Consider the following 21,078-nt stretch of genomic DNA (forward strand, 5'->3'; position numbering starts at 1 on the left):
AAGTGCAATCAACCAATATAATATTTTTGTTTTAAAAAATTTGTTTGTGAAACACAAGTGTCGGGGTATCAATGCAAAATTAGCTTCGATATGTAAAATGAATTGTATTTGGAACATATCTGAAGCCATGGTTACTCTCGGCAGGAAGTATCAAGGACGAGATCATTCACCTCAAATACCGTTATCATTTAGACGGAGGAGCCCTTTGCTGGGTCCTCTTCATTGGTCGGCTTGCAGTAGACAATTCTCTTCATGTTGAGCTTCAAATCTTCCAAAATGAATTCACTCTCCCTTAGGAGATACTATTAAGATGGCATTGTTCACTCCACACCATGAGGAAAGTTTGTATACGAAAGGATGGTACGTACTCAGCTAAAAGCCCCGTTGGTTCTTGATTTTTGTTGGTTTGAACAGATATACCAAATTCCCAGCAAGCATTGCCATGTTTCAATGCCAAACGTTGCACTTGTTCATTTTAGCTACATCTGTCAGAGGTTAGTACTAAAGGTCCAAGATACAAAACAAAACATGCTGAATCATTTTTGCTTTGCTATTTATTTGCTAGTAAAGAAACTAGAAAACCTGAAACAGGCACAGCAAGTCGAGAGCTCGCACGCCCATCGAAGGTGAGAGTCAAGAACGATAAAACATTGCATATTAAAGTGACAAACCCAACCCTTCGAAAATTGCAGCATAGGCAGAGTGGATATCCTTGAAATCTTTTCACATTCAGTGTAGGGGGATAAAAGAATATAGAGAATGTATTTTGTATAAGTTATTACACACAATTTCATCCTAAGTGCATATGCTTACCCTGTGTTGTACACGTCCACCACAAGAGGAAGGAAATATTACAACTGCATGCTTATTGCCTGACCTAGCAACTGTTACTCGGGTACGGCGGACATGTCACTCTCTCAACTGCACATATAGATCTATGCTATACATGTCAACAGAAAAAACTAAGAGCAAAATTACAGCTGCATGCTTTTTGCCGGCGACTTTGACAATTGTTAGCTGGGCTTCTTCACATGTCATTACAGCAGCAGCTTTTATAGAAGAGCTGAAGATATATAAATGTCAACATAACCAACACTGAGCATAAATATGTCTGGAGGACCAATAAGCAATCTCCTTTCCCTAGTAAAAAACGAATTGAGCAGGTGAACTTTTGCTCAACAGTAATGGCAGGTGGAAACCAAAGGCTCAGCAGCAACGGCGATCTAAGGCAGATCTTGCCAAATGATGTCCTGATCCATCAATCTTTATGGTAACGGAGAACCAGGCCTTGGGGATTTATTCATGGCATTTTTATATCCAACTTCTCCTCATAAAAACCTGGAACCCTGTGATACAAGCATACAGCCTGTCATTTAACTAGCTAAAAAAACATATGAGAGCATCAACAATTTCACCATTTTAGGTAACAATAACCAATTCTTTCCAACTAACATCTTGTGATTCTTTCCTTTTTCTAAGCATGGTTAAAAAATTGTACTCTCAGCAGCTTCTGGTTTGGTTCAATGGATCATAATCATAGGCATCGCCAGCTTTAACAAAGCGCCCCTTTACACGCTTTCTCACATCAGCCCTTGCTTTCCGAGAGGCATATCTCACACGCTTCTCAAACCTATCACCGTGCAACAAGGACAAATTTTAAACATATAAATTCCTCCAACAGGTGGAATAATATTTTTTTAGAAAAAATTGAGGATTGTGAACAAGACTTGCAGTAAAATCAAATGTTAAGAGTTGAGGCAAGGATTGTGGATAGCTACAGGAATGCAAATCCACATTTCCTTACTTAGAAGAGAGCACCACAGTGAATATGAACTCCTTCAATGTAACTAAAATGCACAGCTTACAGATTATGATAATGAGATACAAGAAAGAACACAAATATTAAAATTATCTAGACATGATGTTTTTATTTGGTGGCATGTGAGTTCTGTTGTCGGGTCTGTACTGAAAGCACACAACTAAATTGACACTTAAGAGACAAATAGAGAAGGTCCACAAGAAGGAAAACTAAAGAGAGCAAGAGAGGAACAAGAACTTGAGGCATGATATTGTCCACTTGGTAAACCATATAATAAGTCCATACCCATAGAACTAGAAATTCAGAGCCAGAAGGGGAATAAAAAGGAAGAACATCTAAATTCCAGAAAGTTGTAAAGCAAGAAGGACTAAAACCACAAAGTCATCAACTTAGTAACTATATGTCAAGGTGGTCAAAGTAGAACATATGTACATTTTATATGGGCTATTGGCATATACTTACTTCCGTGTCTTCTTCTTTTCCTTGTAACGCATGACAGCATCACTTCGAGTTGCTGATGAGAAGGAGTTCTCATTACATGGAGGACACCAAGGAGGCTCTCCCATGAGAAGCATTGATGAAGCCCCACAATCTTGGTAATCTCCTGCACTACTCTCTCCAGTAAGGCCAGAAAATGAGAGGCTTGAATGGGCCTGCCTTGCCGTAAAACAAAGAACTGAATCAGTTTTATTGCTCATCATGGAATCAGCAGATGCCGCATTGCTACATGCTGGCTGGATGGCATTGACCAATCCAACAGATGATCCCTGGACAAGCATATTTAGTTCTGACCATAAGAACATTTGCCAAGTACAAACTTAAAATGCTCAGGGGCTTGAATTATAGAATGATTCTTTACAGTGTGACTCCTAAGGGAGATATAACATGCAAGTAATATCCAATCACATTAAACTGCCAATGTTGGCATGCAAACTGTTGACACGTACAAAATTTACAAGAAAGTTGAATTACCAATAATCTGGATGACACTAAAAAATCAGATATTAGTACATCTGGAAACTGTCAAAAGAGTACTCACAATTCCAAAGGAAGACCAAGAAAATGGAAGGAAGTAAGCTTCCTTTTTGGTACATTGGTCATGTCCGAAAATCAGGGTTATTGTTTTCCTACAGATAATACTGACCCAAGTAAACAGGGATTTTTGCCTCTGATCACTTATACAAAATGAAGACCCAGCACATGGAAGGATAGTAAACTTCCTTTTTGGTACATTAATCATGTCTCAAAATCAAGGTTATTGATGCTAGCGATACCGCACTAAAATTAATAATTGCCATTGAGTAACAGCATGGAAAATTTAGTTGAAAAAGAACAATGACAACCATACTGAACTTGTACTTTACCAACAACTAAAGCTTACAACCCATTCATCAAATTAAAGCTTCTCAGTGCTGTATCAATTTGTTTTCTCTATTTTAATTTGGCAAGGAATGCTTCCATTTTCACGTTAACTGACAGCTGAAATATGGTATAGGCTATATGTCATAACTACTATTTAAGAACACCAGAAAAAAGCATATAACACAGGCACCATAAAGCAAGATCAAAAGAGATGAAAGAACCTCAGCAGCCACTGCACCCTGACAATTGGAATCAGCAGCAGACATATCCTTCGTCCCAAATAAGCTATCGATTCCACCATTCTCAAAAAGTTCTTCTGAATGATTGAGAGTAACCCCAAAGAGTTCTTCATAGTTTTCAAGGTTCAAATCAACTTCATCCATGTTGAAGTCAGCATAGAGATCATCTTCACAAAGTCCAGGACACTTTGTTTGAGGGCAACATAACTGCACATTAATAAAGTAAAAATTTGTAAAGGTTCCTAAAACGGAAAATATTATCTCTATTGATAATTAAACGAAACTTGCGGAAATTTTCAACAATGAAGGTTTTTGCAAATATGTCAAAAATGACCTTGGACCATCTAATGCTAAAATCCAACAAATTCACTAATAACAAATGGTTATTCTAATCACACTTTTAATGATTAAAATTTTTTTTTGATAACTTCCAACAATAACCTCAACCAACTTTCCCCATTTTTTTCAATCCATTACTTTCAGACCCCCCTTCTCCCTCCAGATTAAAAGATACAACTTCACCCACATAGATGTGGCATTAGCCTAGAGTCCAGAAAGTCATTCATGTGCATAAATGAGAGGAGATCAGGATTCCACATTTAAAAACCCATGGTAAAAATAGGCATTATGTTTTGGCAGAATAAACGACCAGGTTACAGATTTCTATAATCATACTGTAAAGGCCTAATAGTTCTCTATAATATCACCCTAAAACTTAAGTTGCTTTTGGGCCAAGAAATAAAAATATCTAAAGAGACCACTAAAAGAACAAGCTGAATACAAATTCATGGTACACTGTAGTTTTAGTCAAAAACTGATATCTTTTACATTAGCACACACAGAGAAGCCAAGCCCAATTAAGTCAAGCTAAAAGTTTGGAATAAAATTCTTCCGCAGAAGGAAATTAATATGAAAAGTAAGTTGTGACCTTAACCTCAACGCTTGTTCCTGACCAAAAAGCGCAGTTATCACTAAAAACTCACTGTTAATTTGTTTTTCAGCATTTAGCACAGATTGCAGGATACATTTGAAAAAGCCAACCAACTTTCTTGAAATGCTTATCATAGTTCTTTACCCCATTAAACTGAGATACCAAAGGCCTCAAAGTATCTCAAAAACAGTATATCTAAAATAAATATTCCGAATTCATCATTTACCTTGGGCAATAAATCTGTTGATCCAGCTGGCTGATCCAGAAGTCGTGGTGCAGATCTGAGTTCAGGAACTGATGCAGATCCACCCCAACTACTCCCCTTATCTGCATCAAGGTCATCATTCACCTCTGCAACACCAGTACCATTCTGGCTAATGGTGTTTTCTGTAGGGTCCCAGGAAGTCCTCTCTGCGTTCTCAGTGATGCTCATCAGACCCAATTCCTGCTCGCAAGCAGATTCACCTGCTGAAGGGGATTCCAAAACAAATGACCATACGGAAGAAAGTTCTGCAGCTGATGGGCAACCGGAGTAACAATTAATCGTTTGCCTCTTATGTGTTGAATTCGAGGTAGAGGTACCGTGACCCATCCAATCACAGTTCTGACACAGGGAAATCCTTTCTTCTGCACATCTAACAAATGCAGGTTGCGAATTGCATCTTTCACATAACAATGTTCTTGAATGGCGTTTTGACAGTGCATTAGCAGAATGAACATTTCGATCACATGACAAACATAAACAGGCAGCATCAGACCGGCAATATACCATTGACCTTTGATCCCCACAGAAATCACAAATGTAACCCATGTTTCCAATGACACTACACCTAATCAAAACCTAAAACTTTTCGCCAAAATTTACAGACTTCCACGCAAATTATATATCAACCAGGGCAAGCAGCTTCTCATATGATCCAAGATTCTGCTACTTCTTCTTGCACTTCAATAGCTATCACAAAGAGGGAAACAAAAGATTGCTGTTACAAGAGAATTCAGTTCATGTTTGATATAAAAGCAAGCTAATCAATGGGAAAATTGGAATATCAACTGAAAAACTATATGGGGTAGCTTAATTTACTTCAAATTTGCTCATTACAATAATGATACAGCAACAGGGTCAAATTCTAGAAGACACTGTAATCATGGAAGAATTCACGTGATCAGCACTGTTGAAAGGTAAAAGTTTCTTGTATTTTTCATAATCACAGCCAAAAAGTAAACAGTTTTAAACACGAAGAAGCCAGCAGAAAACAAGAAATTACTGTGAACCAGTGAATTTCTAATTGTACAAAAGGAAAACAGAATAAGTAGAAGAGAAAAATAGCTCATCAAATTTTAGAGAGTCATCCATGACGATTACAGCGGTCAAAATCAAATAAGAATAAAAGAAATTGAAGGAAAAAAATAGAAGAAGGAATTAACTATTTCTTTTAACAGTAAAAACCATAAAGCAGGGGACTAAGCACAGAATTATAAGCAAAATTAATTACATTTCAAAACATGAAAAAAAAAAAAAGAATAAAACATCCAAACAGAAAACAAGAATAATTTTTTTGCCATAAATTAAAGAAAAAAATTTAGAACTTCAATCCAAGAATTAAACTACATAATCAAAACGAAGTTACACACGAAAAAACAGATTAAGCCAAAAAAGCAGAGGATCAATAAATAAACCGAAACATCCGGAAATATTAACCAAAAAAAAAAGTAAATCTAAAAGCCAGAAATAAAATCAAAATTTAGAGAAGGAAAGAATAAACCGAGAAAGGGAAATCAAATTAAGAACTAAAACAAAAGAGAATGAGAAATTTACCGTGAGAAAAAAGGAAAAAAAAAGAAGAGGACAAGATCGGGAACTAGCTGTAATATTAATATTGAATAATTATTGAAAAACATTACAAATATGAAACCCTAGAACAAGAGCTTTCCAGAATTCCTCTCTCTCTTTTCCTGTTTTTTTTTTTTTTCTCTGTTTTTTCTTTTTCTTTTTGCTCTGTTTTTTTTTTCTTACTCTTTTTTCTTCTGCTTTGAGTTTATGTAAGAGATAGAAATTGGTGGGTGCATATGGGAAATGTGATGACATAAGCTGATAAAAAGTGCAAAGAGAGAGAGAATAGAAATAAATAAATTAAAATTGGGAAAAAAAAAAAGGGTAATTAAAAAGGGCAAAATGGGAGAGTAAAGAAAGTGGGGCCCTGTCCTTTTCAATCGTGAAAGGAAAAGTTAGGCCCTTCTTTTTCTTGGTCCCTCCTTTACAAAGCTTCCAATTCCATACTTCCCAATTAATATTTTTTTTTATTTTTTCCTTTCTCCAATTGTGTTTTTTTTTTTTATGTTTTCTAAATGCTACGAAATATAGATATTATTTTATTTATAAAATTAAATGAAAAATTATTGTTATGTAAAAAAAAAAAAAAGATAAAAATAATAAATGAATTTGTTGTTAGATGGGTTAAAAGGGTATGCATAGCTTTAAGTTGGTGGCGTCTGTAAAAGGAGCAAGTTTAAGCTGTCATATGATGTTTTGTTAATTATATTTATATTCTGATTTGTGTAGAAAGGTCTTGTTCTACTTGTGGATTAGGCAACTTCTGCTTCAAATCAAATTCCAAAACAAACTAAAAAGTGAAGCCAATCATATGCTTCAAATAGTACATACTATAACAATAATAATAATAATAATATTATTATTATTATTATTCTTGTGCCACTTGAGGGGAGGATTTTTGCTTTTAAATTAAGTAGTCGCTTCTCTCTTCGTAACTTCACTCTTTATGTGTGGGGGGCAAACATTTCAATTATTATTATTATAAAAGTTTTTACTCCTAGATTCTCTTCCCATGGTGCTTTTAGTTTCTTTGCCTATTTGTTTATTATATTTTAAAAATTTATCAATTTTAAGGTACTTTTAAAAATTGGAGAATTCAATGATTGGTGGTCAACGTGGGATGAGTTTCTATGAATTTATTTACTGATTTATTTCAACATAGGAGTTATCGTCCAGGTGTCTCAGTGCCTTACATGATTTAATATTTATAAGTTATAATAACTTATCCATAAATATAAATATAAATATATTCTTGAATTAAAGAATTCCATCCATCTCAATAAATAAATTAAGAGCAAAATGGAAAATGAGGGTTCAAAGCCAAAAGATGAAGAAGAATGGGAGTTGAAGATAAAGAAGTTGTAATGGAAAGGCGCAACGTAAATTATTTTCCCAGGTTTCATTTTCGGTTCTTGTTTTTTATGTTTGTGGAACTTCGACCATTGTTTCTTGCTGGAGGTTCTTCATTGGTTGCTATAGGATTACTCCAGATTGAGTTTGATCTCATAGGCAACCAGTGGCTTCTCTCCTGACCCTTTCTTTTTCTGCAACGTGCTGGGTTATTGTAAGCCGTGAGGAGCTGCCACACTACCTTATCTTTCGTAAATCTTTTATGAAATAAACTTTATTTTGCCCTTAAAAAAAAAAAAGAAGAAGAAAAAAAAACACAGGTGGCAAAAAGGGTGGGAGAGTAGAGAAAATACAGTATGATGGAGAGAGTAGGGAAGAGGCGGCAGCAATAACTATTTGTTCAGATAAGGCATTAGTATGTGACGAGCAACTTGATGGACAAAGAAAAGACATGTGAGATTCAACCGCACAAAAGTGCTTCGCTTTTTCCCTTTTTTAATACCAAATACCAAAACTACCCTTGTCTCTCTCACTGATTGACGACGGCCTTGTGCCTGCAAAATAAATTAAATTAAATAAATCCGACGTGTCCCCACCAAAGCCAATTTCCCTATCCCACTTCTATATTCCCATGATAATCACGGTGCGCTTTTTTAATGAGTAAATAAGAAAATGTTGACTCAACACCCCCGGGTTTCACACCTACCAACAACCAACCGCCGTGCGCCAACCTGAAGGCTGAAAGGGAAATAAAGCGAAATCGTTTCTTTTTTTTTTTTTTTCTGGAGAATCTAGTTGTACCCGCGACTCAGCTTTTGATTCAAGCAGCATGCTAAATGTGAAGCAGACTAGGAATAGCACAAGCTAATCTTTGGGAGAGGTTCATCTTCACCTTGTGTCGGGATAATGTTTTAGCATAAAGTGAAACATAAAAGAGTTTTTATGTGAAAGAAACAGCTTATCCTCCTGCTCAAACCTAAGACAGATCAGAGAAAGAAACCCCTTCTTGCTGGGTTGGGGGGGTATGGGTAGATTTTTCTCTCTCCCTTTTGCTTTTCTTTCGTCAATTTTTTAATCTTCTTCTGTTTGAAGACAGGAAAAAGTGTTGGGGGAGTATCTTGTTTATCAAACTTTTTGGTCCCAGAAACCCGGCAGCCCAAACAACATAACTGCTGCACGTGGCCGTTCAAGTAATAATCCACGTCTGTCAATAGCGACCTCGTTTTGTATATACTCTGAAACAAAGTTCGCCAGGATACTATGTACGGACAAAAGCTATATTCACATTCAAAAAACATTTTCAAGGAACACATTCATTCAACATCATACGCTGGCCTTCGATGGTCCACGCCACATATAAATCCGGTGGCCCTAGTGTTTAGACTTTCAAAGAAGAATGATGTAGACACTTCAACCACTCAAGTTTATTCCTCACTACAAGCTTACCTCGTTTAAAAGGTCGATAAGCTTACCTCGTTAGCAGGGCTCTCCCTTCATTTGGGAAAATACACTGCCCTAACAGTTCAAAAGGCTGCGCCTTTGATCCGCAACGTTACACTCCTGTTCCCAACAATTTCTTTCATACAGCTTTTTAAGTATTTATACAGTGCATTTCACCTCCATGTCACTGCACTCAGGTGAACTGGCTACTTTGAGGTTCTCCATATATTAACAGAACCACAAAAAATTGTTCTTACATTTACCAGTGACTAAAGATGTCAGCAAGTCATCACTTTTGTACTATTATTTACAAAGAAACAGAACACGATGCTCAAACAAGCAACAGGGAGAACAACAACAACAACAACAACTTGTTGGTGTTCCGACTGTCTTCTTAACGGATGTTAAAAACACTCATCACCTGCCCGAAGATCGCATCACCTGGGAAACACACCTACAGAGCCTTATAATCCTCGAGTGTCCAGCTCTAAGGTTTCCAACTGCAGCTTTTATTTCAGCTGAGAGTGGTCGAAGCTGTAAGTTTTCTGTCCCAGCGGTGGGAGTCTGTAACTGATAAGGTAGGACCTCCGAAGGATAAACCCCACTGTTAAGAAACCACGAGACAAGAGAAGTCAGTTGATTATTTGACAAATTACAAGTAAACTTATCTTCCGTGGAGCCTATCGGTACATAGTGTAATGCTTTACAATTATCAGAGCACAAACAACAATGAGCAGTCACCTAAGAGTCTCCAGAATTCAATATTTTATATTTAGACAATTACAGATCTACTCGAATTTGTTAAGAATTGTTATCCAAATTTCATTCATAATTACAATCTGAACCACAACTGAAGAAAATGGTACCTAAATAAAACAGACTACCAATGGCACTTTTATAACAAGATTAATAATGTAACATTGAAGAAACAGTAACCAGTTAATCCAACGTTAGGGCAGCTGAACTCACATTCTAAATAATATCAGACTGCTTGAACTACTAACATTTTTTATTGGATAAGAAAAAAAAAAGGACTACTTTGAAGCCTAAAATAATTGATGAACTGAACCAATCCATAGAAACTAATATAAAAATCAACATAATGCACAAAACAGTTACAAACTCTTTGGCAAAGATCTATGCTCCATATGTTATAAATTTCTCAACCACATGAAAAGATCATAAATCCAATTCAGGCAATTCAGCTCTAAGATAAAGCATCAGATTAGCAAAATGCTTATTAAAGAAAAAGTAGAAAATACAATCTATGCAGGACTTTACCAGTTCAAACATGTCACGTCAAGAGTCATCATCACCTTTACACCACTGTCAAAATCAATGAAAGCAAGCTGCAAACCCAGCTGCTCAGCTGCAAACCAGGAGTGCTATCAAGTTTCAATTTGACCATATATGTTCTTTAGGAAGTTAAGGCTTAAAACTGGACAGAAGAAAGAGGACTGGGGTTCGATTTTGCCCATACATATAAAGAATGGAAAAATGGTAACTAAGTCAAGCCAACAGAGCATTCCAACCAAAACAGGGTTTTTGGCAAATTGATATTACAATGATTTAGAATTTAGGACAGCAAAAAAACCAAGTAATAAACAAACTAACTGCATAAATGATAAGAGTCATAACTGTTCTGGAAATCAAGAGGCAGAAGGCAACTAGGAAGCCATGAGAGCAAAGTTACCGTTGTCTCTTTGGGGACATGAGTGCAAAAATACTTACACAACATAGATTGAACTTTGCTAAGCCATTTATGGGCTATGCCCAAACCTCTTTACAATTATACTGTTAACAAAGTAATTGGATAGACAGAAGCATTAAAACTTTGGATGGTCTAGCACACTTATCATTAAGAGACTTTACCTTGAATATGTTAAACTGACTGAAGAAAGAGCCAAGGAAATAAACATCTTACCATTATTAGTTTTATGACTGTATATCTCATCCTACTACTAGTAAATAAAAGCAACATCTAGAAAGGCCAAATTGATAAGCTCCACACAATCAGTAAAAAAAAAAAAGAATAAATAAGACAGTTTCATGCAGGATAAACATGCATAGGCTTCTAATAGAATTATATCCAACAAGAAATGCAATCTGGTCACCCATCTCTACTTTGATTGCCTGAAGATAAGAATGACATTTCAAATTCTCCAAAGCCATTGATTCAAGAATTTACACCATGTCATCACAACTCCAGGGAACATGATAAAGAGAAAAATGAATACCAGATGGAGAATGAAAGCTTGTTAGTGTCAGATTTCTAATCTCTAACTGCGCTATCTGTACTTCCTCAACCACATCTAGCAGATTTGTCAAAAGTAAACTCGTTCTCTGCATAATCAGGACAAAATAAAGTGAATCATTTCAAACGTTGCAATTGTCCAGAAATACTCTGAAATTTCTGAGACACACCAGGAACAAGTATTGAGAAAAGTTCAACAGGTTAGAGCAAATATAACTGCAAGAAACCACAGAATCACTCGCTCGAAACTTGAAAGTATGTACTATAGCTTCATTCCAGGGCAAACATAAGCAAAGCATAAACATGGTGTACTTTTCTTATAGAAATTAAACTAAAATAATTTGTTTACATCATAAGAGAAAAGCAAGAGACACAAGACATTATGAGACAGAAGTACTTACTTGTGTTTCTTGTGCTAGACTTTTGAACCCACCATACTTCTTAGTGGATTCATGTTTAAAGACAAATGCAAATGCCAAGCAAGCATCCATGTTTGGGAAGTTCTAATGAACAAGATCAAACTTTAAAAATAAGCATGACAAAATGAAACAGAAAAGAAAAAGAACAAAGGTACACTTCAGTTAAATTGTTGACTTTGGTACCTTAGTGATGTTTATATCATTCAATTTGTTTGCAACAATAATACTTGAAATTGGACCAGTATTTAACTTGAGACTGCAGATCATCAAAATATAAGAAAAAATGTAAAACTTGGCAGACATAAACAAGTGTTGGTCAAAGATAAATACATCAAAAAGCAACCTCTGACAGATGAACCCATGGTAGTTGAGAACAACATTGTGAAGGCCATTCCTATTCTCCAAATCATCAACCTCCCACAACTGATGAAATAACAAACAGGTTATGTCTCATTCATAAAATAACCTCCAGTGTGTTTTGAGAAGAATAAAAGCAAGAGTTAAAAAGACCTGCATATCCTGGCGTATAAATCTGCAACAAGTTCTCTTCTTTAGATGATCATTAACCAAATCAATAGTGTCAGAACAACTTGGTTCTCCTTTCATCTTGCAATAAATGTGAAAAGATTTGGTTAAATTTTTTATTTTTTTTTCCAGAGCTTCAGCCTCATGCTTCATTGTGGTAACTTTATCACTGGATCCCTGGCATGACACAAAGAAAACGTAGCATAAGAACCAAAAAATTAACCAAAATTAATGATCCAGATCGTTTAAAACATTATAAGAGGCATGAGCAAAACTCAACTGTAATACACAACATATGAAGAGATAGGATGAATCATATTAATATTTAAACAGCTGGTTTTGGTTATAGCTGATGAATGCTACTGATATTTAGCATCATTCATAGCAACAGTATATGGTGGAGTCCTCCACTGCCTCTGGTGCGCTTTATGCTGAAAGTTAGTAGTATTTCATAATATATAGAGGACAATCCCCAAAATATGTAAAGCTTATCTTTTATTTTTTTGAACAATCGCATGATATATAAATCATGCAGATATTGTCATCAAACAGAAGACATAGATCATGTAATCATCCAAGAAACTATAATATCATACTCCAAATAAATTCAATGAAACTTTTAAGCAAAAATGAGCCATAATCTTCCAAGATACTAACTCTAATTTTCTTCTTCATTGAGATATCTTAAAATGTCAAAGAGGAAAATAAATATAATTCTACATCCAGCTTAGGTTGATATATGTTTGAGCCCATACATATAGCTTATACCAGCTGCAAAAACAACAAAATATGATAGATACACAAAAAAGAAATAGTCAAAAAAAATTCTTTGCCACTCAAATGGGCTTTGCTCAAAATTAAAACACATTATTACAATGAAAATTGGGAGCCATACAAACCCAGCGAGGGTTTCATTTAAAATAAAACATGGTTTCCCATTTGTATGACATAATATTAGTCTCTAGAGCAGTACCTTTTTTCCTTTTTAATCATTTAAGTATATAAATTAAAAAGGATGAGACAAAAAATTAATTAAAGCAGCAACATGGCCATATCAGCCTTTATAGCGCTAAAAAACATGCAGAATAGATCCACATCTTATAACAGATAAGTATACCGCAACATTGCCTCCAATTCTAACTGAACGTAAATTATCATCAAGTTGAGTGTCTTTTTCAGCAGACACAGGTGGATGTATGACACAATTTAACTTCAACATTTGAGACTCCTGAACTCTGGTTCTCAGTAACTGTACCTGTTTCTGTATTGAAGATTGTAGGCAACAAAACCATACACATTTGAGCAGAATGAATAACATTAACCAAAAAGATAAAGAAAAACAGAAAGTAAAGCAAATACCAGCAATCTTTCATGCTTAACATGCATCAACTGCAATTTAGCCTTTTCATAGACTATTCTGTAGAGCAATGGTTTTGTCCCAGCAACTCTGCAAGGACATCATTTTCAGCAACCGTAACACTTGTAATGCAAAACCATTTCCATGAAAATTACAGACACCAATATCAGTCACATTCATAATAAAGACATGAGGATAAAGTGGAACCACCTCTTATGCCAAATATTGCTGGATTGATCATATGCCTACCAACAGCAATATATAGGAGCAGTGTCAGCAATATGTTAGTCTAGTTTGGTTATTAGGGTCGGGAGTAGCAAGCAGCACCCCTGCATACAAAGAGGCTGGAAGTGTTGCTTACCGAGCATAGCTGGGATTGAATTTCAGAACAAAGCATCGCACATAGATTAACCTTCTGCTGATGAATCAATATATCTTCCATCATGTTTATCTGCACATTCAAATTATTGAGGCAAAAAAAAAAAAAAAAAGGAGACAGGAACTGTTACATGGGAATTTAGGTTAGGAAAAGATGTTATCATTATTTATATCCTGCATTTTTGAAAAAATGTTAGACGGGCACAGAAAATTTAGAAAAACAAGGTATGTACCACTTTTATATTTAGTTTATCAAAGGATGGAGACAGTAGCTGATTTGTATCTGCGGATAGTTTGAGAGAAATCTGCAATATAAGATCTAATCAAATTCAACAGGACAGGTAACAGTAAAATTTTTGCATTATATATAACCAAATCTGGATATGCAACAAATTAGGCAACATGGTACACATACATCAGTCCAATTTTTCGATGTTTTGCCATCTTCAATCCTTTCATTTCCTTTATCACTTCCATCATAAAATTCCAACATACGCTCCGTATAATTTTCTCCAACTTTATGAGATTTAGGACTCTGCTGGATAATGTTACGTTTATCTGCATGATGCACATCCGGAAGAGCTACTTCTTCACTTGTCCTTTTTCTTTTTGAAGAGATCTGAATGTCTTGGACAGGAGTTGGATTCTGTACAAATCTTTGATGACAGTCATCAATCCTTTGTAAAGTTGAACTGCAGTGAAGAGATACTACATCTTTTGCAACAGAGAGTTGCATACTATCACCATGCAGTTCTTTCCTACATAGGCTCCAACTTGGCTCTTTTGAAGTGGGACTCTGAGTTTGCTTGTTCTTGGATGGGCTCTGAGCAATTATTGCACCAGACTTTAAATGTCAGCTTTAATATGAATTTAGAGCTAGGAAGCACTTAGGGTAGTATTGGCATCAAAACACAGGGCAAAGATTTGATCGCAGTAGACTGACTTAGAATGAGAGAAGATATAGAGAAAGACATATACCTTTTGAGGAGACCGCTCATTTTTACTTCTTCCATGTGCATCTAAGGAAGCAAAAGCAGCAGAAACCTTCATCTGTTCACTGGACCGGGTTGGCTCAGTTGCAGTCTGGATATTCTTCTCACGGCTTCCTGACTGCAGTTTGAGGGCAACACCATCAGGGAAATCCCTCAAGGTTTTAGAAGTATTCTGCAAATCAAGCCCATTACTCTCTCTTTCATCCACCCTCCTTACTAGACAAAAGTCTTTTAAACTGTTAATCTTAACAAGAGGTGAGCCGGACTGTGTTCTGTTTTCAGCTGTTGGAGTTAAATAGTTACCGATAGGAACTGTTTCTACTAGGTTGCATTCTCGTCCAGAAACAATAGTGGTGCTGTTATCCTGATGTTGAAGCTTTAAATTGCCAGAAAGAGTGCCTTGGTATTTTGTTGCTGATGACAACTGATTTAACCTGTCCACCAGAGGAGAAACGAGCTTATAAACTGTACCCGTATCTCTCTTATCTTCACTTATTCCAAATGTTGAAGCTACTAGTGTCCCATCTAAAAGTTCTACTGATGTCAAAGTATGATGCCCCATTTTCTTTCCTGAGTGAATGAACTTAGATGGTGAAGTAAATGTGGCCATTCTTTCAGTAGATTTGTCATTATATTCCTTATCTTTTCCAAGTCCACTGGTCCCTCCATCTTGAATAAAACTACTGATGTTCTTTGGAGTCCCAAGACCATTGCAATCTACTTTCCCCTTCTTCAGATCAACACCAGATAACTGCTCCTCTAGATTAATAATGGGGGCATTTGCCTGTTGGCACTGAAAACTCTCACTTGGTTCCTCCATAATGGTATTGAATGGAGAAGCTCTAGAAGAAAGAGACTCTGATAATCTGAGTTTTGACTTTACAATTCCATCATTGAAAGCGGAAGCACAGGGAGAAGGCTCCAGAATTTTTAACTTGGAATTACTTTTCAAAATGGATGGCACACTCCCACCTTGTTTTACACTTCCCTTAGACAAAATAGAACCCGGGTGTCTTGGGGAAGGAGTAACAAATAGTGCACGTCTCGGTGAATTTGTAGTATCCAGAAGTATTTGCTGCCTTTTAGCAGATATCGAGTATATGGACCCAGCTAATGGAGATCCATGCAGTTGATTAGAAGCATGACCAACATTAGAAGTATGTATTTCATCCTGAGGAGAATTTGCTTTCACCCCATCTTTAGTTGGAGGCTGGTTTCCACATTCAAACTGTTTGAACAAATCTACCTGAACAGCTTCACTACTCTGGTTTAGTGGGGTACCAGTAGTAACAGCAAGCAACTCAGAATTCAGCACACTGGTTCCAGACATAACTTCAGTAATATCCTTGTTCCCCTGAAATGGAAACAATTAAAAAAGAGTGCTAATCCATACCTTAGTTCTTCCTGAAGAACTGACAGATACTAACTGAGCAATGAAAAAGTATATAAATCTCTATTCACCATCTCCAACGAAGGGTGTCAATGGAAGAAATATATGAAATTGTGTCAGTGAAAGCTACTGCAATAACCCTTCATGAGTTGATAAGTGCAATACTTGCATCTTTGACATGTCATTGCATAACATAGATTCCTAAATAATACTAAATTAAAATCTCACAAAAGAAAAAGAAGATGATCTTGTAGATGTTAGGATAGAAAATTGTGAGATCCAAAGCACCAATGTGTAAATGAAAACTCCAAGAAATCAATCATGTAACAATGCCCCATGTGAATCTATTTAATGAAAGTACCAGATTAAATTAAAAAAAAAAGGAAATAACCAAAACATTTAAAAAAAAAAAAAGCTAAGGAACATAAGATTAACAGGAGAACAATCTTTGTTCCCTGATACCAAATTAAATTCTTAAAAAGAAAATAACCAAAATATTGAAAAAAAAAGCAGCATATTATAAATGAAAACTCCGAGCATTCAATCATGTAACAACACCCCATGTGAATCTACTTAAACTACCAAATTAAATTATTAAAAAGGAAATAACTAAAACATCTAAAAAGAAACAATCTGAGTAAAATTAGATTATTAGGAGAACACACATTGTTCCCTGATACCAAATTAAATTATTAATAAGAAAATAACCAAAATTTGGGGAAAAAAATAGTCCAAGTAACATCAGATTGAGCCATACTTTGTTCAGATGATCAGGAGTATGGATTTGCCAATCGAAAAAACCTTCAGCAACTGGACCATCTTTTGGGTTCGACAAGCAGTCATGCACTATTTGATCAATAAGAGTGGTTGTCGAATCACATGTTGCCTCAACCAGTTTGTTTTGAGCAGTAGAAACACCATTACTAGACATATCATGATTATTAATGATGAAAGGCTCTAAATTCCCATAATGTAAGGGTTCCACACAGTCATTCCCATTCTCACGAGATATGGCCAATTCAATCCTTGATAACTTTGGACTGGTAGAATCAGAAGCAGGGATGGCATTAAACTCCTTACTGCCTTCTGCCAAAAGTGCTTCTAATGTGGGAGAGAGTCTCCCGTAATCATACCTGTGCAGGCTTTCTCCAACAAGACTCATGTCATTAGAATCTCTACCACCACTAGACTTATTAATAGGCACAGGTGATGGAGACTTTAGCTTCTTCACCTTTGTTAACACCATTAAACTTTCCGGATCAGAAGGCATGGTAACTTGGCAAGGCGTCTTCTCTTCAGATGCAAGACGAACTCCTGTTGAGGTAGTGAGATCTCCTGACTCTGATCGCACAATGCTACGAAAATGCATTGAAAATGCTGTTGAATCCATTGTGATATCATGGTTATCATCTGAAGCAGCAGAATCAGACAACCTTCCAGGTCGGATAAAGTTTGCAGACACAGGTCCAAAAAAGTTGTCTTCTGCAACAAGACATTTGAACAAACATTTCAAAACATGGCAATTATTAGCATTAACCATTCTATTCATTAGCTTAAATCACTAGATTTATGATATAACAGGAGACAAATATCTTTTCATCTCAGAAAATTTTAGGCAATGAGGCGTTGTATATTAATGCTTTGTTTGAGTGTTATTTTACTACTTGCTTTTTGATTCTTAAAAAGTTGCTAAGAAATAAAACACAAATAGTGAAAAGAATATTCATGTTTAATCAAAGATGAACAAAAAATGAAAACATAACTCACGTTCAAACATAATTATTATATAAGGTAAAGTAGAACATTTTATTATTCACCAAAGCTATCGAAAGAATTAGTATTTGCTTTTATATTCAAGTTGCACTTTTTGCATTTTGGTTTCCAAAACAAAAAGCAAATAACAAAATAACAACCGAAAGGCGCCTCAACAATTATGAACCCTAAGTCTTGGCAAACTAAAACAAATGCTTAAAAATTAACAATGCAACCCAAACTGACCATCATTAGAAGTAGCAGACCCCACTGTGCTACTTCCACCTGGAGACGGCGACTCCATCGGCCTCAAGAACGACTTTCTCGCACTCAAGACGTCGTCATCTTCATCCTCATCGTCATCACCACCGTTTGAATCATCACTATCCACCAAATCTCTAAAGAGACCAAGCACTGCCTTGTCCCGGTCAGAAGCTGCCCTGGGAGTGGAATCCGGCGGGGTCTCGCAGTCGTCGTCGCGTTTGAAGATATGGACCGAGGTGATCTCGCGGTCGGCAAAGCTCACGCGCCGCGACCGTTTCTTCCTGAAGGCGATGGTTTCTTCGTCCGTCTCCTGTGTGTTGCAGGGGGGTTCGTCGGGGAGTTTAGAGGCCATTCTTCCGGAGGAGAGAGTGGGGAAATTTGGGGAAATTTTCGGAATTAGGGTTCAGAAATTGAAATACATATTTTCTTTCCTTGTGTTTCAGTAGGAGTGTGGGGACTGGGGAGTGGCTTTGTGCGGGAAAGATCGTGAAGAAATTTTGAATTCGCAAGCCCTTTCTCTCTGCCCCCTTTTTTTTTTCTTTGTGTGCGCTTTTTACTCATTAACATAAAGTAATACTTTATTCATTATTTTTTGCAATAAAAAAGAAATGAGATTTTGTTTGTACCAAAAAAATGGAACGCCATTTAACCCAAAATTTTAATAGTATATTTATGTTACAACGCAATTTATTTATCGAAAAAATTGAATGATTACTTTAATTTTTTTAAATGAAAAAATATTTTAAAAAATTTAAACATAATGAGTAAAAAAAAGTCTCTAAATTAATTATAAAATTTTAAATAAATATTTATTTTTTTATTACGTTTAATGAATTGTTTATATTTAGATTTTTAATCAAATAAATTTTTATAATTAACAGTTAATTAATTAATGTTAAACAAAATATTAATTATTAATTTATATTGATGTGACATGATAAAATGATTACATGATATTTTTTTATTCTCCCTTTTAATGCCACATGTAATATTTTGATTAATGATAATTAATTAATTGTTAGTTATAAAAATTTATTTAATTTAAAATAAAATTATAAAAATTAATTGAATACAATAAAATAATAAATATTTATTTAAATTTTTTAAATAATTTAAAAATTATTTTAAATTATTAGTGCAAAAAATTTATTTAAAACTTGTTTGGCTTACATTTTTTTAATTTAAAAGCTATTATAAAGCTCTTATGTTCCAACCTATTTAAAGCATGTTTGATTTGACTTTTTTTAGTTTAAAACTATTATGAAGTTCATATGAAAAATAATAATTTTTAAAATTAAGATAAAACTGTTTGATAAATTTACTTTTTATAAGCTCTTTTTTATAGATAAGACTTTTGGTAAAACAACTTATATAAATTTTAATTTTAATTAAAATTACTATAAAGAGTATTTAATAAATCAAGAGAAAAAAATTAAATCAAATAAAAAAATATGAGTGTGAAAAAAATATAATTTCTCCTATAATATTATGAATTGCTAAAAGATAAATGAAGAATATAAAAAAATATTTGTTATTATTTTTTAAAGATTGGTTTGAAATTTATGACATTTGGAGTTGAACAAAAATAATGTTACATACAAGGAAGATAACTCAATGTGGTATTAATAATGGATCCAATCGGGTCAGAAAAATCACTTTTAGCCATTGATTTGGCAACCAATTTTCCTACCGAAATCATCAACGCTAATTCCATACAAGTCTATCCAGGTCTTGATATCCTTACTCAAAAACTTCCCCTCCATTAACACAAAGATTTTGGCTTTTATATTTTTTTCTCATTATTTAATGGATTATTTATTTTATCAAGGAGTGCTACATTATCTGTTGGTACTGTTAACTCAAATGTGAAATTCACTACTAAGTATTTTAAGGATTTTGCAATTCCTGTTGCCAAAGGAATTAAAGTCTATTTCAATTTTCTTGTAATGCAACATATTATTATACTTAAAAGAAAAAATTCTTTAAAATTGAGCTACCACAAATGAATACAAATATTGATTTTTCAATTTTCATCTAATTTATTTCAACAATTATTGACTTATTTGACAAATTATTTTAATCATAATTAACAAATATTATATACATAAAAAGAAGTTAAGAACAAATAAGCATCACATAATTGTCATATCAAACAATAAAGTAAGAAATATCAAACAATAAAAAGAGTTTTCAAAGTAAAAAAAAAAAAGATAGAAAATAAAATGAAAAACAAAACAGAAAAAAGAAACAATATTTGAATGCAGTTTTGAATTTTGGGTTTTCTTTTCTTTTAATTTTTGTAAAAACAAAAAAAAACCCTAGAAAGATGATTTGTTGAAAGGAAAAGAGAAGAGGGATATCGATAGGGAGAGAGGAAGGATATATTTTTTTAGAGAGGAACTTTTTGGAAAAAAAATAACTCTCTTACAAAGATGGCATGTTTTTTTTTAAAAAAAAAAAAAGAGAAAGAGAAAGCTCTTATTTGGAACTTTTTTTTAATTTTTTTTTTAAAAAAAGTTATTTTTTTTAAGAGCTTCTCACAAAATTCTGTTTCCAGCTTCTGTTTTTAAGAATTATATAAGCTAAAAATAAGTTAGGCCAAACAAGCATGTGAGCTGGTTTTTTTTTTTTAACTTATCTATCTCTTAAAAGTAGAAATCAAGTCAAATAAGATTTTGATAAGCTCTTAAAAAATAATTAATTTTTGTAAAAAATAAAATTAAAATAAAACCTTAAAAGAAAAACTTGAGCCTGTTTGACTTAGTTTTTTTTTTC

General features: G+C 34.5%; 2 protein-coding genes across 6 annotated transcripts; both read right to left on the bottom strand.

Annotated features, from left to right (window-relative positions):
* Positions 1-707: 707 nt before the first annotated feature.
* Positions 708-6,450, bottom strand: LOC18612516 (zinc finger protein CONSTANS-LIKE 9-like). 3 transcript variants are annotated; one of them, XM_007049353.3, is made up of 6 exons: positions 6,168-6,450; positions 4,578-5,303; positions 3,403-3,627; positions 2,282-2,586; positions 1,499-1,630; positions 708-1,346 (listed from the first exon to the last, which is right to left on the bottom strand). In XM_007049353.3, the coding sequence occupies exons 2-5, from the start codon at positions 5,160-5,162 to the stop codon at positions 1,501-1,503; spliced, it is 1,245 nt and encodes a 414-aa protein (XP_007049415.3). In that variant the 5' UTR covers positions 5,163-5,303; positions 6,168-6,450; the 3' UTR covers positions 708-1,346; positions 1,499-1,500. The 3 variants fall into 3 exon arrangements, with proteins under 3 accessions (XP_007049415.3, XP_007049418.3, XP_007049416.3); XM_007049356.3 differs by having other exon boundaries at positions 1,453-1,630; positions 2,282-2,472; positions 6,168-6,449; XM_007049354.3 differs by having other exon boundaries at positions 1,453-1,630; positions 6,168-6,449.
* A 2,620-nt stretch (positions 6,451-9,070) lies between these two features.
* Positions 9,071-18,848, bottom strand: LOC18612517 (uncharacterized). 3 transcript variants are annotated; one of them, XM_018114284.2, is made up of 16 exons: positions 18,286-18,848; positions 17,045-17,766; positions 14,884-16,251; positions 14,321-14,728; positions 14,139-14,210; positions 13,889-13,978; positions 13,738-13,772; positions 13,530-13,617; positions 13,288-13,431; positions 12,156-12,347; positions 11,989-12,068; positions 11,829-11,901; positions 11,628-11,729; positions 11,210-11,315; positions 10,254-10,341; positions 9,071-9,576 (listed from the first exon to the last, which is right to left on the bottom strand). In XM_018114284.2, the coding sequence occupies exons 1-16, from the start codon at positions 18,653-18,655 to the stop codon at positions 9,390-9,392; spliced, it is 4,125 nt and encodes a 1,374-aa protein (XP_017969773.2). In that variant the 5' UTR covers positions 18,656-18,848; the 3' UTR covers positions 9,071-9,389. The 3 variants fall into 3 exon arrangements, with proteins under 3 accessions (XP_017969773.2, XP_017969772.2, XP_017969774.2); XM_018114283.2 differs by having other exon boundaries at positions 17,045-17,769; XM_018114285.2 differs by lacking the exon at positions 11,210-11,315 and having other exon boundaries at positions 9,436-9,576; positions 17,045-17,769.
* Between the last annotated feature and the right edge of the window lie 2,230 nt (positions 18,849-21,078).

Source organism: Theobroma cacao, chromosome 1 (assembly GCF_053813885.1).
Source record: "Theobroma cacao isolate CCN51 chromosome 1, ASM5381388v1, whole genome shotgun sequence".
NCBI classification, from domain to species: domain Eukaryota; kingdom Viridiplantae; phylum Streptophyta; class Magnoliopsida; order Malvales; family Malvaceae; genus Theobroma; species Theobroma cacao.

Bases quoted from the DNA above. Each gene is read 5' to 3' on its own strand.
- LOC18612516 (XM_007049353.3), bottom strand. From the start codon at position 5,162: ATGGGTTACATTTGTGATTTCTGTGGGGATCAAAGGTCAATGGTATAT. The intron at 3,628-4,577 runs GTAAATGATGAA...ATTAATGTGCAG, and splicing joins CAACAGATTTATTGCCCAAG to TTATGTTGCCCTCAAACAAA. The intron at 1,631-2,281 runs GTAAGTATATGC...GCACGGTGATAG, and splicing joins GAAAAGAAGAAGACACGGAA to GTTTGAGAAGCGTGTGAGAT.
- LOC18612517 (XM_018114283.2), bottom strand. From the start codon at position 18,655: ATGGCCTCTAAACTCCCCGACGAACCCCCCTGCAACACACAGGAGACG. The intron at 13,979-14,138 runs GTACATACCTTG...TTGAATGTGCAG, and splicing joins ATAAACTAAATATAAAAGTG to ATAAACATGATGGAAGATAT. The intron at 11,316-11,627 runs GTAAGTACTTCT...CTGATTATGCAG, and splicing joins GTCTAGCACAAGAAACACAA to AGAACGAGTTTACTTTTGAC.